Source organism: Psammomys obesus, unplaced genomic scaffold, assembly GCF_907164565.1.
Source record: "Psammomys obesus unplaced genomic scaffold, mPsaObe1.curated_primary_1811, whole genome shotgun sequence".
Lineage (NCBI taxonomy): Eukaryota > Metazoa > Chordata > Mammalia > Rodentia > Muridae > Psammomys > Psammomys obesus.
The window spans coordinates 17402088-17421225 of record NW_026587216.1 but is presented as its reverse complement, the minus strand read 5'-3'; the positions used below and the strand labels follow the sequence as shown (position 1 = coordinate 17421225).

At 45.7% G+C, this 19138-nt stretch overlaps 1 protein-coding gene across 1 annotated transcript; it reads left to right on the top strand.

Annotated features, from left to right (window-relative positions):
• Nucleotides 1–14321: 14321 nt before the first annotated feature.
• Nucleotides 14322–18500, top strand: Fabp5 (fatty acid binding protein 5). Its single transcript, XM_055603381.1, has 4 exons — nt 14322–14482; nt 17096–17268; nt 17586–17687; nt 18233–18500. The coding sequence occupies exons 1-4, from the start codon at nt 14404–14406 to the stop codon at nt 18284–18286; spliced, it is 408 nt and encodes a 135-aa protein (XP_055459356.1). The 5' UTR covers nt 14322–14403; the 3' UTR covers nt 18287–18500.
• Nucleotides 18501–19138: the final 638 nt, after the last annotated feature.

Genomic DNA, 19138 nt, shown 5'->3' with positions numbered 1-19138 from the left:
AGCTAAAGCCAGAGCTTGAGCTAAAACCCCACTGTCTTACTTATCCCTCAACCCAAAGTCCTTCCTACTCTTTAATCCCTGTCAGCTGGTTTCTAGCTTCACCTCTTGACCTAGGGTTAACTTTATTAGATCCGGTATCCAGAGAGTTCTTGGATTAAAGGTGTCTGTTAGGGCTCAACCAAACCAAAAAATAAACAAGGTTTTACAGTTCCACAATGGGATCAAATATCCTGCAGGAGCATTGCTTTTGTACTGAGGATGGGGCGGAGAACTTAGATGAAGCTTAGAACCTAATGGCAGGGGACAAAGGACATTAAGTACAATGTATGTAGTTAAATGCCATGATGGTGACTCTTGACAGTCAGTGGGACTGGACTTCTAAAAATACCTAAAATTTTAATCTTATGTAAGTGTATTTACGTGTGTGTGACATTTTGTGGAAACTAGAAAGGGAGGTAGATGATTTTAAAGAGGAGAGTGTACTAGAATATGGGTGACATTAAAGCAGAATGCGGGCTTCTGGGAGGAAGTGACAGCATTATAAGGAGGTGGCAGGGAGATTCAGGAATCAAGGAGAGAGGGAGATTAACAAAGTCAAAATGTGCATGAAAATGCTGCGATGAAACTCACTGCCTTGTATATTAATTTATTTTTTATGTCGTTGTTTGTGGTGATGTAGGGACCGAGGGAAGCTGGGAAAGTCATGCTTGATTTGAGGAGAGGGGTTTGGACGCTCCTGTAGGATTCTGCCGAGGGCACTGTGGTGGTGGAAGCTCATGAATGGATGTAACCTCAGAAGAAGACCCAGGACCTAGGCTGGACACATCGTTTCAGAAGTCCTTGCGATGGTGGATAGTTCGGAAATCATTAAGGCTGGACAGGTTAGCGACACTGGAATATTGACTGGAATGAGAAACCCAAACACAAGCCTCACAAATCTCAACACTTGGAGACAAGGAAGCGAAGGAAGTGACAAAACTGATGTAGAAGTAGAAGCCATAAAAAGTGTGTTCCAAGGAGGAGGGCACTTTCCCCAGCATGCATAGGAAGGACCCCGGGTTCAATCCCCAGAACAGAGCGGGTGGGGGAAAGCTGAGAGAACAGAGCATTGAAGGTTCTAAAGATTTCAGCCTGGGCACATACAAAGGTCACAGAGAATAAGAACAGGAGAAAATTTATTAGGCCTGCTGAGGAGCACACTGCTCTCATGATAAGCAAGTTGCTAATTACCATGAGCCCAAGGGCATGGCCGGTGGCCAGGCTGTCCCTCCCTCTGGCAGGGACTGTCTGGGATGTGCTAATGGCTTCCCAACATCGCACCTGCTCCTTTCCCTGCCGGCTCTGCCATTAGGAGGAGCTGGCTAGACTGGTAGAGCCCGCTGACCCCCAGGATCAGCCTTCTGTGATTTAGGAGGACTACTGACTGCTAAGTCTCCTGTTGTCCCAGCCTGGAGAAGGAGAACTGGAGGAGAACTGGCTTGGGCAGCCTGGGAAGGTCAGAAGCTGCCAAGGCCACAGGCCAGATGTGCTCAGTTACAGCAACCTTCCTCGTAGAAGGGTTTTTCTTCCAGATGAACCATTCATGTGTGTTTTCCACATTGGGGAGGGACGATAAGAAAACTGACCAAGTATTAATTCAGCTCTTAGTTTTTCCTTATAACATGTGATATCCCAAAAGAGTAATGGTTTCTGTAGGAAACAATTACCATAATAAAGTATCACAACTGGACAACTGTTTACTCTTTCACAAATACCACGAAAATACAAGTCTTGAGCTTCTTCGGGGGAAGTGTTTTCTGCGCATGAGCAGCTTCAGGAGGAGACAATTAGGAACAGTGATCTTTATCTGCTAGAGACATCACTGAACCAAAGTAACTTTATTATTTTGGGCCTTCTTGCTTCAGTGATTTTTTTTTTCTAAAATATAATTGCTTTGGGGTCAGGAATGAAGGGCATGTAAAATGCAATTAAAAGATGAAATACGTCTCTTGTGACTTGATACTAAGCGAGAGCGATAGAGTGTGACATTAAGAAACAGTATCAGAAGTGCATGCTCTGCATTTCACTTTAATTACATCAATTTCAGCTTTTGGAACACAGCAATTTCACACATGCTTAATTAAATTATGTCAATGCCAATACTTTCAGTTAAAAACGGATAGAGGAAGTTTTGGGGCTGGGTAATACCTGGGGTTACTCACTGTGTAGCTCAGACTGGCCTTATATCCATAGCAATCCTCCTGCCTCAACTCCTAAGTGAAGATATTACAAGTATGAACCACCATACCTAGAACAGTTTTCTTTAAAAAAAAATGTCAAGGAAAAATGGAAAAATGTCAAGGAAAAATGTCAAAGTTCTACTTACACCTGTAATACACTACAAGCGTCAGCCTCGGAGAATATCTTCACACATATCTTTGTATAAATGTTTGACCTTAATGGGTAATACCAAACAGATTTCCAGTTTCTAATATTGCCCAGTCATGAGTGGGAATTCCTCTTCTAGATCTCTGCCCTAGTTTTGTTAGGCCATGCCCTAGAAGGAAGCCCTTGCCTCCCCAGCTCAGCACAGTGATGGCAGATGTTTTAATCAGGGTCATCTTCCCATGATCTTACCTTAGGTAGCAGGTTACACCCTGCTGTGACTGGAAAGAGCTTTAATCAAATAAGGCAGGGTGCATGCTGTAGTGACCACTTTTTTTTTTTTTTTTTTTTTTTTTAACTAACTCTGGTCCATTCTCTGGGCAGGTCACTCTACTGCCTTCATACAGCGGGGTCCATAACTGGGCTTTTCTTATCAGCAAAGAGGGAAGGTGACCTCTAAGAAGGCACCTGGGTTCCAACAGATGAGTCAGAATTTTCTTGCTGGCTGGAGGGCTGAACGGTGGGCATGCCCCTCGGCTGTGCTGTCATAGGGGAACCTGAACTTCAGGAGGAACAAACAGGGTCATCCATCTCACTGGGGATAGAAATTCACAGCTCTATAACCCTCCACCTCTGCTCTCTCCAAATCTGATCCCCACCCTCAGTTCCCTCCACACACCCTTTTTTACATTGTTCCCTCTCTTTTTAAAAAAATTTTTATTTTTATTAATTAAATTTATTCACTTTGTATCCCATCTGTAGCCTCCTCTCTCAGTCCTCCCAATCCTGCCCTCCCTTCCTCTTCTCACATGCCCCTCCCCATTTCCACTGATAGGGGTGGTCCTCTTCTCCTTCCATCTGACCCTAGCCTATCAGGTCTCATTAGGACTGTTTGCAATGTCTTCCTCTGTGGCCTGGTAAGGCAGCTCCCCCCTAAGGAGGGGTGGGGTGGGGGTGGTCAAAGAGCCAGCCACCGAGTTCATGTCAGAGACAGTCCCTGTTCCCATTACTAGGGAAACCCACTTGGACACTGAGCTGCCATGGGCTACATCTGTGCAGGGGTTCTAGGTTATCTCCATGCATGGTCCTTGGTTGGAGTATCAGTCTCAGAAAAGACCCCTGGGCCCAGATTTCTTGGCTCTGTTGCTCTCCTTGTGGAGCTCCTGTCCCCTTGTGGTGACCACTTTAAATCAGCTCAGGATTGCTGTTGACACCTGTGTGTGTGGGACAGTGTCACCAGAAGCCATTCTGAATGCTGAGCACTGTGCTGTCACCTCCATGAACATGATCTTGGGATCTTCCCTTTGTTGTCCTGTCATAGCGTCTGAAGATCTGGAGGAACCAGAACTTCTGTGGTGCAGTTCTACGAGGTTCTCTCAATGGACCTGACAACACGTGCCAGAAACACCTGACTCATTTCTTTTAAGTAGGTCAAAAAGATCAAAATCTTTTTTAAACGGTCCCTTTAATGCCTGATATTCTTTCTTTGTTTTGTTTGCTCAGTTTTTGTTTTTGAAACACCATTCCACTATGCAGCCCTGGCTAGCCTGGAACTTGATATGGAGGTAAGGCTGGCCTCTAACTCTCAGAGACCCACCTGTCTCTGCCTCCTGAGTGTTGGGAGCAAAGGCATGAGCCCCCAGCATTCACTAGCAGCATTCTGCTAGCCGGTGTTCTTATTTCAGAATTTTGTATAAAGTATTTCTACACTGCACTTAGTTAACAGAAAGTGAGGTGTGATGATTTGTGTTGGGTAGTCTTGGGCCAGTTCTGGAAGTGTTTATAAAGCGAAATAGTTCCAACTCTGCAAAGAAGAGTGAATACGGAGATGCAATGAACAGAAGAGAATGATGTCCTTGAATTTGACTCCAGGACACATGCACACACACACACACACACACACACACACACACACACACACACACGCTCGCTGCCTGATAGCAGTTTCTTCTGACCTGAACCATCTCCTTCAGGAGGGAGGGGAAGGCTCATGGGACTCAGGAGGAAACAGTCACAGGTCTGGGAAAGCTGCCTCTCACAGGATTCCAGGGAGTCTCTTCCCAGAGTTACAGATAAAGCAAACAGTTGCTGGGGGGTGGGGTGGGAGTCTGAGTATCCAGTGATGAGCAGAGCTGCCCAGGGGAGGTTCTTGGCCCTGTCAAGCTGTCTGCAGGCTGTGCAGAGCTCCAGAGACATGTCTTTCACGCACTGTCATTTGCGCTGGGGTGGGCTTCTATGCAGCTGTCTTTGTGTCACCCCTGCTGCTGTGAGGAACCATCATCCATACTTGTTAAGTAACCCAGGAAAACTCACTGGTCACCAAATGGGATTTAGTTGGTGCCATTACTTTCATTTGGCATTGGCTTCCTATCTGAGGGCAATAGATGTTTCTTCACTTCTTTCCAGGAAAAGCAACAGATCTCTCTCTCTCTCTCTCTCTCTCTCTCTCTCTCTCTCACACACACACACACACATACACACACACACACAGCATCATGCATACTTTGATAATAGTAAGAATGTTTAAGGGGATATTGATAGATGGCATTATTTTATGATTCCAGCAGTTAGCTCATTCTAGAGCGGTATAAATAGTAGCAAAGAAACTAAAGTTTAGTTTCAGGGTTTGTTGCAAAGCTTGGGTCTTTGTGATCTCAGAGGGTCATTGAGGTGTTTCTGTCTGTCTTTCTTGACTGACTGGAGTTTTTGCCCCTTTGTATGATGTACTGATTACACAGATGCAGAAATGACATCATTTCGTATTGTGAAACCTAATACAAAACTTGTCACCACAAAACTTTGGTTGAAAAATAAGGGAAATTCATAGGGCTTTCAACTGATAGATACAGAACTACAGGGAATGATGGCTGCTGAGAGAGGGCGAATTGGTGATCCAGTGCAAAGTGCTCAGCCCTGAAATCACACACACACACACACACACACACACACACACACACACACACACACAGACACACCAAAAATGGACTCAGCTTGTTGTGTTTATATATTTACACACACACACACCTGTGCCACAATAACAATCAAAGAAAAGGGGATTATCAGTTTGAGAAGGAGGGGACATGGGGGGATTGGAGAGAGGAAAGGGGGGATGTAGTGCAAATATATTTTAATTAAAAGTGTAAAAAATAAATTAAACAAGTACCTTTAAAACAACAAAAGAAATATCCAAGTAGTACCTCTCTGTGTGACTCTTCATCTTTTAGATCCCGCCCAATCTGAACAGCATTGTGATTTTGATTTTATATTATAATTTTCATTTTCCCTTTCTGGTGATTTTTAATTTATATACCTGTTTTTATGGACTGTTTTATTTGTTATTCTGAGTTGTCACAAATTCTTCAGGAAAAAAAGGAAGAAAATGTAAGTAGATCAAAGAATGCAGTAGTTGAAATCCAAGAAACGGTACCATCATTGCTAGAAATAATGATTAGCTTTGTCGAATAGTTTATGCAAATATATGCTAAGTACTTTCAAACATTCGCCTAGGTGATTTGCTTCTTTAGTAACCCCGTAAAGCCACAAGCATCATCTGCATTATATAAATAATGAAGCCTAATTTTGAAGCTATCAAGCAGCTTGCCCAAGACCTTCCAACTCATAGTTAGCAGAGCTGATCCACACATTCCAAACTTGTAACACTAATTTTTATGGTGAAAATACTCTAACTGTGGCCAATTTCAAATTACCAACAGTTTTAAAACAGCCGAAGAGGGGAAAAACGCTAAAAGTTTAATAATTCACTCCTGCAAGCCCACAGGACACAATGTAGCATATTCTAGAGAGAACTTATATAGATCACCACTAGGCTTACACTGTCTCTGTGGGTCATATGGATCATAGGCTGGAGTGGGGTGACAGAAAAGAAATAGAAGAGGGGAGAGAATCATAGACGGAGAAAGTAAGAGTAGAGCCAGTCCACACATGTATTCATTTATCTGTGCGTGGCATGGAGTGCATTCATTCCACACAGGCTTAGAGAGTCCCCACTACTTGACGGGACTCTGATATGTCCTCAGGAAACAGACCTGAACAGAAAGAACAAGCGCCTGAGGGAAAAGAAAGAGAAAAGACAGACAGAGGCATGGGAAGTCATCTTGGCTCTGAGAAAGACCTCACATGTTCGGCATGAGTGGTAAAGTCTGTCAGCGAACAGGTCAACACTGGAAGTCTCTACCACCCCCGCAAGGCCTTCTCTTCTTGGTTGTGGCCTGAAATTCTCTACAGTGACGCTGGACTCAGAAGACATGAGTGATGGCTTGACCATCAGGATCTTCATGAGCATCTTCACTCGGGTTTCTGCTACTCAGTGCCTCCTTGGACCTTAAGGAGAAACACCATGACCAAGTACACAGGCCCTCTCCCTATAGTTTCTATGTTCTGTTCATTGCTGTTCAAATTGCTTTAAAGCCATATGTTCTCTGTCTTATGCTAAACCTATTCAACAATATATGTATATAAATAAACAAATGTACATGTGGGCACAGTGTAACATACAGAAAACAGAACAAGAAAGGGTAAATATTAGAAGATGAGAAAGAACTGAATGCTAACAGATACAAGTTATGAAAGAAGATCTAAAGCAATTGTTCTTTTAGTTCTAACTTTGTCATGGAGTTTTTGGAGTTTGGTGGTCAATTAGTGCATAAAAATATATTCAATAGTGAAAATATAAATCCAATGTGAAGCTTCAGAATATCCATTCCCACAGCTGTGGTACTTCATCTTTGAATACCCAGAGAAGTCTGTGTGATGCTGTGTGGCAGGGAAACCATGGATGAATGTGATAACTCATCCTTTATTATTACGACTTTTGCAATGCCTCACTTTTCTTCCAGCCACCAGTTAGTCCAGTTCATTTAGCAACCATTTGTTTGTGATGCATTATCCAAGCGACTGGTAATTTTTAACGACTAGCCACGATAGTCACATGCCATAGGAATCAAACTGCTTTAAGTATAAAAAGAGAAGTTCTTAAGTCCATTCTTAAAGTTTCTTAAAGAAGAACAACCTACGACAGAGAGTCTTCTTTTGCTGAGTGGAGGCTAGTCAGAGTTCTTGGACTTGATGCACTAAACGATGTGGGGTTTTCTATTCTGGGGTATCTGAGGCTGTCTGATTTCCTAACGTAGGCTGTCGGCTGGGGATTTTCTGGCAAGATGCATGTCTACCGTGTATCTGCTTCCTCAGGTTTTCTTTTGGAAGCAGCTCCAGTGGGTTGTTCTTAGAGAAGCCCTGGTGAGAAGCTAGGTAAACAAAGTACGTTTACAGGAGAACAAACCAGACATTGAAGAGTTCACACACTTGCTATAAAACTCGAGGGAGGCATGCAGCTTAAACAAACACAGGCTCCAACCTTCTCACCTCCACATATCTTTTGATGCCTTTGATCAGGCTTTCTGGAAAGCGGACAGAAAAACAGCGGCCTTAGGCTGATCGGAAAAAGTCTGAAGATTGAGTTGGATAATTTTAGTGAATTTGATCCATTTTCTGTTTGCCTCCTGAAGTTTTCAAAGTGTGCGTTACACGCACACAGAGACACAGACACATAGACACACACACACACACACACACACACACACACACACACACGGCCCAAACCAGCTGCTACTCAGATCCCATACATCAGATAGTATTTGAATATGACCCATGCATGACCTCTCACATACTCTGTCTCTAACTAAATTAGAGTACTGATACAGTGTACATGCAATGTGAAGAGTTACATAGAATATTGTCATGAAATTTTCAGGAAAATGGATGCACCTGGGAAGCATAACATTAATTAAGGTGACCCAAACTCAGAAAGAAAGGCCTCTGCATTTTTTTCCTCATATGCAGACCCAAGCCTATAAGGTATATATGAATGTATGGAAACAGAAGTAAGTGTGAATACAGTATAAAAATTAGAAAGGAGACAAAAAGGTTCATATTAGGTGATAAAGAGGGTAGGACGTAGGCACAAGGACGCAAGTCTCCAAAGCTAATTTTGTTTCCTAGCTTTGATTCCCCTCCATGTTTTTTTTTTCTTTATTCGTGGCAGATACTTAAATTCAACTTTCTGGGTATTGAGGTAGCAAGAACAATCATTATACTCCAAAAGAACACGACATGTGATATTGGGTTTGGGCTTCTCAGTTCCATTGACCACTCGTCCAGTAGGAATGTGTGGTAACTAACTGGTCCTTGAATACATATGTCCCATTCACCCACTTACAAAAGGCAATTTTTAAAAATTTGGTTTTGTGGAGGGATTTTGTAACCCCCCCCAAATTGTCCCTTTTCCAACTCCTATTTAAAACTCTTATCAAATCATTCTGTTATAGTGTTATGTTATTTAAAATGTAAACCAGGTTGTTATATCTGAAATAAAGTATGGTGTTAAAATATAAAAACAAGAATTATATTGTGTTGTTTAGGGAATAGTGACAAGGAAAAATATACATGCATAGAAGTTGAATAGAGATTCCTTTTTTAAATATTTTTTTTATCTACAGTCACAGACATACAGACGTCTGTATGTGGAATGCACGGATGGGGAGAGCTAATCATATCCTCATATAAAGATATAGTCAGAAACCAACATAGGAGTATAATGTAGACACTGATGCCCTGGAGTGGGAGTGGCCCCCGTGGCAGGGTCACATGGGTGGGTTTGGTCATCTTTCGAAGCCTTGCTATCTAGCATAGTCCCTGGACCAGTAAGGAAGCAGTAGATGTGAATAGACCTAGGCCCTGCTCTGGACCTACTGGACCTGAATAGAATAGCAGTCCAAATCACTAACATCAGCAATGGATTAGTACATGTGACTAAGTCCAGGCTCCACTCAGCACCTACTGGATCCAATTATGCAATCTCATAACTGTGGACGAGTGCAGGCAATAAAACAAGAGAAGTCACTTTACACAGAGCCTACTTTGTGCTTAGGTATTCTGCTTTCTAAATTTATCTTGCCAGGCACTTAGGGAAGACCTAACTGTCTAAACATGGCTTACCTTGGATAGCCCATGTTATAATTTCTTTAAAGTGGCTCTTCCTTCTTTTTTTTTTTTTTTCCTATCAGCTGCCTGTGCTAGGCCACTGACACTTAATGCCCTTAAGAACAACTATAAGTAGGATAACAAACCTTGTGATAGGTGCATCTCCCTACATCAAGAGCAACCAGGGTGTCTCTAAATGAAGTCACATACTGTGTTCCAATGCTACACACATGTGAAAACAAAAGGCCACCAAAGTTAATCAAATAAAGCCCAGGAGAAATACTTCACTACCGCCACTAGGTGGAAATAGAGTGATTTTTGAGCATCTCCATTCAGGGTCATGAGCTATTGTCATAGTTCACAAGATGGGGCCGAGAAACAGAAGCAACTTAGCATCTGCCTCATCTGTTCTCACGTGGCTAGGAAAAAAAAAAAAAGCTGTCAGGAATTCTTAATTCTTCATTCATCTTCATTCATAGCCTGCCCTGTTTAACTGGGCCATGGAGTAACTTCCTGCAGCTGTTTTGGAGGAATAGCTCCAAGCAATACAGTGCTATGGTTTTCAGAGGAGAAAACTAGATGTTCAGAACTGAATTTTTATCATTCCCTATTTGGGTGAGATAAGAGGCTAAGGCCTTTGACATGGATTTCTTGGTGCCCTCTTCAGATCTGATCATTAACCTGGGCTCATTCCAAAAGGAAGTATGCACATTGTTGAAGCCACCAGCCCAAACAGAACTGACTGCTCCTAAGAGATCAAGGTCGAATGGGCCTAAGAAAATACTAAGCCTCTTACACAAGAGATGTCCCTGTGGGCTATGGTTGAGCTCTGTGGCCAGGATGTGTGAGAATCTGAACATAACACAGGCTTGTAGTCAGCATCTATTTCTTTTTTTCTTTTCTCTTTCTTTCTTTCTTTCTTTTCTCGTTTTTGGGTTTTTCTTTTCTTTTCTTTTTTTCAAGACAGGGTTTCTCTGTGTTGCCTTGGCTGCCTTAGACTCACTTTTTTGGCCAGCCTGGCCTCAAACTCACAGAGATCCTCCTGCCTCTGCCTCCCCAAGTGCTGGGATTCTAGGCATGTGCCACTACGCCCAGAAGATGGTATCTATTTCAAAGTTAGGCTACTGACCATGTTGAGACCACCAACAGCCACAGCATAGTGAGATGGTAGCTGTACTCTCAAACCATGTGTTCAGGTCGCAAATAGTCACAGCTAGTATATTCGATGATGTGTGAAATCAGGACATAAAAGATTACAGTTGTGTTTTTGTGTGCTCAGATCTATACAACACATGCAAATGGACACACATGGACACACACATGCAAAGAAATACCAGATTTTTCTGAATACTTATTTAAAGGGTAGGCTTATAAATTCTTATAGATTCTTATTTCCTATATGCTTCTCTATATTTTCTAAGTTTCCTGCAATGAGCTATCATGTTTTATTGTCATTATCAAAAAAGTCACAGCAATTGATAAAAAAAAATTTACAGACGAAAACAGATGATGAAGGAGGACCTCAGATGAACTATGTGTGCACACATGGGAACACTCTACTCCTCAGATGACCTGGGGTGGCATCGGAGAGTTAGGTGTTGACTGTTATCCTTGTGACACAGCAATAAACATGGCTTTCTTGGTTGCATCAGACACTAAAGGGTGTTTCAGCTCCACACCTCTGTAAGGTGCTCTTAATTCCAAAAGGATTAATTCTACCCACCACAGCCAAAGTTATGTTTAAAGTTAAGTTTTAGGGGCCCACTGTGTTAGCCATCCTAGCAGAACTGCACAGCTCCGGGTCCTGGTGAGAAACCCTGTCTCAAAACAAACAATGCAGACAGCTCTAGAGGAAAACATCAACTAACCAACCTCCGTATGTCCCTTATCTCTGTGCACGCACACTCCTGAACATGCACATGAATGTACATGCAAATACATGTAAATAAATAAAGGTTATTACAAGTCTGTAATTTCAGCCACTCTGGAGCTTGAGGCAGGAGGCCTAAAAGTTCAAGGTCAGTCTGGGCAATTTGGTGAGACTCTATCTCAAAATTTAAAAAGTCAAAAGAGGGCTGGGGATATAATTCTATGACAGACTCCTCTCCTAGGGTATGTGAGACTCTGAGTTCAGTCCCCAGTCTTCCCAGTATTGAAGGAAGAAGAAGAAGAGGAGGAGGAAGAGAAGGAGGAGGAGGAGGAGGAGGAGGAGGAGGAAGAAGAAGAAGAACTGGGTCTTATGTAAGACCTAAAATTTGAACTATTTTTAAGTACTACCTCTCTGCTTTTGACATTTCTGTAACCTGGTTTATAATGACAATCTAACAATTAATACATTGGTACTGAATCTTGGCTACAACCTCCTTGTTGGTTTCAACCCTGGAGAAAATGTGTCGAGGCAGCATCAGATGAGCTGATGGTCTAGGACCACGAGAGCCAGCCTGCTTGGGACTCCCAACCCAGAAGAAGCAGTACTTTGCTCAGGAGCCAGTGAGAGAGTGTCCTGAACATCACTGCTTCCTGAGCCATGACATCTCGGGTATGGACATGCAGGCCCTTACCAGGGTGAACACATGGCCAAATCACTGTGTAAATGGCACTGTGGGAACAATAAAGGGGACTCAGGCCATGGAACCTTTTGCAGCATGCTAGCTGCTTGTCGGAGTTTTAATTGTGTGAAGGGTGATACAATAATTAGTGTCTTGGCAGAGTGGCTGTGGCCTCTGCTCTCACCTCCCTCATGAGCATCGTGAACAAAGGACAGGCAGGTGTGGTCCTGTTTCACAAGGTCTTTCATGAGAAAGTCCTCAAAGCAGATTCCAGTTCTACTGCTCCACAGCGCCAACTTTCCTCACCTGGTTTCCTCTTCTGAAGATCTGGGATAACCGTCCTCAGCCATTGGCGGGCACTGAAGTTCATGGATGTAACTGCCAGAAAGGACCACGTGGTCCCCAATAGAAACTCCATAAGCCGACCTTGTCTCCAAGGCAATGACTGGTGTGTGTGGTGACATTTTCATTTCAGCCCATCTGATCTCCAATGAGGTGTGGGAGCAGGCAGCAAGATTCTGTGAAAGTGACACTCTTATAAGATCTACATTACACATAGAGTATTTTAGGGCAAGTAGTGAACAGAGGGGTTCAGTCTGTGGGAGGTTGGGGCTCAGGACACATCAGGGCAATGATGAGCTCAGTGGATGAAAATACGGCGCCCTCGTGTACGTCTGGCATATTTTGAGTTAATCTGAGAAGCTTCAGGCCCTCGGATAGCCTTGAGAAGATGTTCTTAAGCCAGAGAAATTCGTATAAATTGTCATGTATGTGTATGTGTTCATGCAGTGCTCTGTACACACGTATACATGTTCACACATATGTGGAAGCCAGAGGTTGACAGCAGCTGTCTTCCTCAGTTGTTCACCTTGCTTTCTTTTAATGACAGAGTCTCTTGTTGAAACTGAAGCTTGCCAAATGGCTGTACTGTGAGCGCCGGTCATCTGCCCGTCTCCCCCTCTGTTCTAGGGTTGCAGATACTCACACCCAGCTTGTGAGTAAGTGCTGGGGATCTGAAGCAACCGCTCGACCCCTCCTCCCTGGGGGGTCATTTCCTCTGCTGGGAGAGCAGCATTACTGAAGTACAGATGCCCCTCAACTAAGAGAGGCTTGTCTGTGGATAAACTCATTCGGAGTTATTGTAAATGCCCAACCTAGTAAAAATCATGGCTCAGCTGCTCTCACACAGACTCGGGACATTAGCCTGTAGCCGGGCGAAGTTACCCAGCACAAACCCAAGCCATAACAAAGCATGGAATATCAGGGTGCTGAAAGTGAGAATCAGTAGCTGTGTGGCAGGCTTTCACCAGCCATGTGTATTTCATTCTTGATTTTCTCTGTATAATGACAGCTTCAGCAGGGTGTATTGGCCACACCTATTACATCACCACTTTGTAGCTGAAGAAGAAGCTCAGAGCTCAAGGTCCCTTTTGGCTACATAGGAAGTTTGAGGTTAGCCTGGGCTATATGAGACCCTGTTTACCTGTGCCTCTCCATAACCTTTATTCACCGTACAATTCCCCTGTCTCATAAAACGTGCCCCCTTGTCTCCCTGGATCTCCCCAGACTCTTAGGTTCTAGAGCTCAGGGTATCATCAGTCAGCTCTAGTCACCTTGTATTGTGTGGGGCTTCTGTGCATATCAAAGCGATAACATATGATATTTATAGTCAATGTATTTGAAGCAATTTAGTCACTTATAGCCTGGCCAAAGAGCATCGAAAGATGGAGGGAAGTAATAGTTTTGATCCCCTTGTGGGGGAATTAGAAGCTAGTAAGATTTTTCAGCGGCAATGGCAGTCACCTCAGCTGAAACCTGCCAGCTTAGTGGAGAATTTCCAGAGCCCTCGGTACAGCTCAGGCAGATAACTCAAGGGAAGGCCCTGGTGAGGCCCCAGGAGGCAGGAGGGTGGGGTCAGCAGGTTCTTTCACCACGGAGTAGGATGTAGGTTTATGGAGGTTAAAGCGATTGCAGTTTATCAATTAACCCATTAATCGGCCATTCCCATTAATCAATTCCCATAGCGCCAGGCGATGGCTAATTAGTCCCTCGCTGGTACCGAGCAAAAGCAAACCGGGGAGCGGCAGACAGGGCTGTGGGACCACAGCCGCGCAGACCGGCGGGGTCCAGGCTGTCCCGGAGGGGTCCCCGGGCGCGGGGGACTGCGCCGGAGCTGTCCCGGGGGAGAGGGAGGGGGACAAAGGGCGCGCCAGGCGAGTCGCGGCTCGCTGGAGCCGCAGGAGACGTGTGGCCCTCCCAGTCGGGCGCAGCCAGGGTGGCACCCTCGGACCCCCGGCGCAGCCCGGGGCGCACGGAGCCGGGCGTGGCGAGGGGCGGGGTCCCGGCGAAGCGCTCCTCCTATTGGCTGTCCGGCACCTCCCCACACCGTGGCGTTATAAGCCGCGGTGGCGCCGGGAGCCGCAGCGCGCCCCCGCCACCGCGTCTCCTAGCTGCTCTCGTCCTCGCCCGCCCGCCTGCCCGCCCGCCCGCCATGGCCAGCCTTAAGGACCTCGAGGGGAAGTGGCGCCTGTCGGAGAGCCAAGGCTTTGAGGAATACATGAAGGAGCTAGGTGAGAACGTACTGCCGAAACCCTGGGGCCTCCTCCGCGTGCTGGCATCCCGCGTGGGGATGTGTTGCTTCCCTTCCACCACGCGGCCCGGGGAGCCGAGCGGAGCGCCCTGCGGCCATTAGGATGGAGTGGGCGCCTTCGCCTCCGGCTCCGGACTTGGTGGGCCACCCCACTCCTTTTCTGCTTCTTGCCCACGAGGCAGCCCCTCATAGCTTCCGGCCCTGCGGGGACACGTGCCAGCCGTACCGCTGTGCACCAGCAGCGTACAGCGCCCTCCCTCAGTTTCCCCCTTATTGTGATCCTCACTCATCTTCTTATCCTCACCTGGCGCCACCGTTCTCCCCCACCATCCTCCGCCATAGTGGCGGCACCCAGTCCCGTTAGTGTCTGTGCAAAAATGATGCCGCAGATCGTATAGGAGAGGGGAGGAGAGAGGGAGGGGGCGCCCCGACAGAGGAGAGGGGACAGTAAGAGGCAGGGGTCCCTGTTTCCCGAGCCCCTGGCAGCGACGACCGGTGACATCACAGGTGGCTAAGCAATCTAGAAGTGGGCTAGTGCATCGATTTATGAACTAACAGCCCCCCCTTTCCCATCTCGCCGCATCTTTTGTTCCTCGATGGCTCGAGTCCCCTTCCCCCACCCCCGTGGGGACACCGCATGGTAGGGCGTGGTTTCTGCAGAAGCCCTTTAGAGGCTGTGAAAAAGGATGCTGCTTAGATCCCTTTCTCCTCAGCATCTCTCTCCTCGCCGCTGGCCAGCGCTGGAAGGGCTGCTTGGCTGTGCTCATTGCGGACACAGCAGTGGGCAGCTGGTGGCCTCTGGGCGAAGAGCAGAGACGCCCACTGTGTGTGGTTATAGCCCTTAGACTGTTCTCTTCTGTCCCTTGAGTCGGGAGGGTGAGGAGCAAGGAGATGTGGGCTTAGCTGGAAAGCCATAATCAGAAACTGCTAGCCTGTGGTCACTTAACTGCTACGAGATGGGTGTGGTCTTGCCGCAGGCGCTTGCTGCTTAAAGCCTAACCAGAGAGTGAGCAAGGTTCAAGTTCACTCTCACTGGAAATAGTGCTTCATTTTCTGTTGCCCCTGCCTACTCTTAAGATTAGGATATGTTGGCAGACAACAAAACGAACCTTTGTCACAGATGCTAGGGAGGGATGGAGTTAGCTAATCAGGGATTCTCTGGAAAGGTACTGCCGGGACTAGGCAGCGTGACATTGTTGACACCTCCCTGGGCATTCAGAACCAGCCTTCATTCTCTTAATCCCACACCGCGGGATTAAGTCTGGCTCCTGGTGAATCATGCTTGTGTTTATCACATTGTCAGAATGTGAACGCATTAAGGGTTTTGACTCTTCCCTTTTACGCTCTGAAAGACTCAATCAGGATGAGTCCTGAAAGTGCTGTTTGCTGGCCTCACCCTAGCCACGGGGGACAAGAGTCAGTGTGTATGTGTGTGTGCGCGTGTGTGTGAAGGCTCGCAGGTGTGAGGACCAGCAGAGAGCACTGGGCTCAGAGAGTTTGGGCAAGGTGGGAGGGAGCACAGCAGAAGGCTCCATGGGGACCGAGAAACCCTGCTGAGCATCATGATGAGTCCTTCTGCTCAGGTCAGCGTCTCCTTTCTTGTGAAACTATCCTAGGTTCCCTTACGAATGTTGTCACCAAGAACAAGTACATAGATTATAAACTAATGCACAACTCAGCAATGTAGCATTTCCTACCTGTGTAAGTATTGTAAATAAACAAACTACACAAAGTAAAAGTCAACCAAATACTCAAAGAGTGCAGTGTTTCCAGATAGTACAGTCAGGTTCCTAATACACAGAAAGAGCCTTACCACGGAAAGTGGAAAATATTACATTGTTACACAGCTTTGAAATGTTTCCTCTTTTCCAGGATGAAACCTCCCCCCCCCCAACACACACACTTATTAAGAGCTGTGTTACTCCCCTAAAATACTGTGCTATTTGAGTCCCTTGGGACTGATTTTCTTTCTGTGTAGTCTATTAACTGTTTCTTAGGGGCCTGCTGTGTCCTGCTGGCTGGAGAATACAGTGGTTGACGCGATCTGAGGTATAGAAGGACTGACTGGGCTAGGAGCTAAGTTTGTCACTTCGAATACTCGATTTCACCACCTGCCAACTGCTTTTCAATTTAAACGTTTGTTTTGGGAGCAAGGTCTGTCTCTACGCAGCTGACGCTGACCTTGATTCCCTCACACCACCATGTCCTGAATGCTGTCGTTACAAGTGTGTGCCACCGAGGCTGGGTCTACGTCAGCTGTGACGAGTCAAGTCTTGCCTGAGTTTCTGAGGACGAACAGCTCGGTGGCTGAAAGCCGAGAGTCAGAGTCGTGTTGTCAGCGCTGTTTACCCCCGGCTCTATCCTTCTGGCTAAAGATGCCTGCCAGGCTGTCCTCTGCAGTGGAGGCGTGCACCCCTCCCACCCCGAGCTCAGGATGACCGTGAGACTGACAGGCGTGACATGTGCAGCCTGCTAGCTGGGTGCATGGCAGTGAGTAAGTGAGGCTAGGCCAGGCAGGTGCAGCGATCCCGAATGAGTCATTGCTGGTGTTGTGTAAATTCTAACTGATCCGTATGTTACTTCTGTTCCACAGGCGTAGGGCTGGCCCTCAGGAAAATGGGAGCCATGGCCAAGCCAGACTGCATCATCACTTGTGACGGCAACAATATCACCATCAAAACCGAGAGCACTTTGAAGACCACACAGTTTTCTTGTGCCCTGGGAGAGAAGTTTGATGAAACGACAGCCGATGGGAGGAAAACTCAGGTCAGCTATGACCTAGTGTGAAGCGACACGAGGCTTCTAGGATGACAGCTTAGGCCACCTTAGTAAGGTCTTTACTTCCTGCCAACAACTTCGTGTAAAAATTATTTTATCAAGTTGCATCTTGATAAATTAGTAAAAGTCCCAGGACTGTAAGAGGAAGACATCTTTTCTAGATTGGAAAGCACATAGTTATATTGGGACTGAAATCAGTATGGCAGATGAAGTAGGCCCACAAAGGAAAAGACGAACACATGTTGGGCTGGGGGCATGGGAACCCCTGCACTTGGAGGGTTGTGAAGTGCCCTGTATTTTTGCAGACGGTCTGCACCTTCAAAGATGGCGCCCTGGTTCAGCACCAGCAGTGGGACGGCAAGGAGAGCACAATAACAAGGAAACTGAAGGATGGGAAGTTGGTGGTGGTAAGTGCCATACTGCTGCTGGCACGCCGGGATTTGGGCTTGAAGTCACAGTCCCCACAACTGTTCTTTGTCGTTGGCTTTTTAACAAGAGAAGCAGATTTAGGAAGAAAATATTCAGAATCACAAGATAAAAATGAGCTTACTTGGTACTGAGGCAGCCCTTGTGGGCGCAGGGAAGGGACGTAATTCCCAGGACGTAGCCAGAGCGGTTTCTTCCTGAGATGTCAGAGCTTGACTAGCTGCCAAGCAGCCCTCTTGTACATATATTTTTTTTCCCATTTATTTAAAATAAGGGATATCTACTCAAACCACAAGAGTGATTTCAGAGATCATATTCAGTGCTTTAGCCTTCAGGATAGCAAATGTTTGTCTAAACAAAACAGCGGCTCCCAGCTCTTCCCAAGTCCAGAAATCCTAAAATGTGTTTTCTCCATCAGCAAGGTCTGTTAGAAGATTTTGCAGGATTCTGTCCATAACCTGTTATTACCTCCCGGGCTCTGGAATGTACGGGCCAGCCTGACTCTGTAACTTTCTTCTTCTTCTAGGACTGTGTCATGAACAATGTCACCTGTACTCGGGTCTATGAAAAAGTGGAGTAAGGATTTCACCACCACCCTGGACAGGAGTTAGCTTCAAGGGTGAATAAGCTCAGTTCCATGAGCAGGTCATAAATACAGCTTCTTTTCTTTGGTTTTATTTTTCATGACTGTGTTCAATTCTCTTTCTGACAAACACTTTACATGAAGCCCATGTCAAAGTGTTTACCTAGGAGCATTCCTTTGGTTAGTAAATAAATGTGTTTGTGCTAATTGATGATGTGTGTGTTCTTCTGAGTACTGGAAACTGGTGCTACTTTGTAACAGTTAGGAATTGAAAAGCTCTCAGGTATTTTTTTAGGGTCCCCATGGCTGATATAGCCTAGCAATTTGTAGACTTAGCCAGTTACTTTTGCAGTGAATACATGCCCAATTGTTTAAGCTTGACCTAAATGGTTTGAACTTTGTGTCTACTCAGGAATTTGAGGCTATTCTTCTTTTTAATTTTAATTTTATTTTTATTAATTACAGTTTATTCACTTTGTATCCCAGCTGTAGGCCCCTCCCCCACCCATCCCAATCCCACCCTCCCTACCTTTTCTCCTCCTGTGCCCCTCCCCGAGTCCAATGATAGGGGAGGTCCTCCTCCCCTTCTGTCTGACCCTAGTCTATCAGGTCGAGATTATGCTTATTGAAAGATTGCTACATAAACTTCATAATATACAGGAAGGTGCAAGCTCATAAATGGTGGGATTATTACATTCATAAACTGCAGTGGAACATTCCCTTAGTGTTCTGAGGAACTGCGCTGGGTTGAGAAAATCTGAACACTGGACAAAGACAGTCGTAGCTTTAGAATATGATGTGCTCGGCATCAATAGTTCTAGAAGCTCTCAGGTCTTTCTATGTGTTTTC

Coding starts and splice junctions, on each gene's coding strand:
- Fabp5 (XM_055603381.1), top strand. CDS start 14,404: ATGGCCAGCCTTAAGGACCTCGAGGGGAAGTGGCGCCTGTCGGAGAGC. Junction 14,483..17,095: donor GGAATACATGAAGGAGCTAG/GTGAGAACGTAC, acceptor TCTGTTCCACAG/GCGTAGGGCTGGCCCTCAGG. Junction 17,688..18,232: donor AGGATGGGAAGTTGGTGGTG/GTAAGTGCCATA, acceptor TTCTTCTTCTAG/GACTGTGTCATGAACAATGT.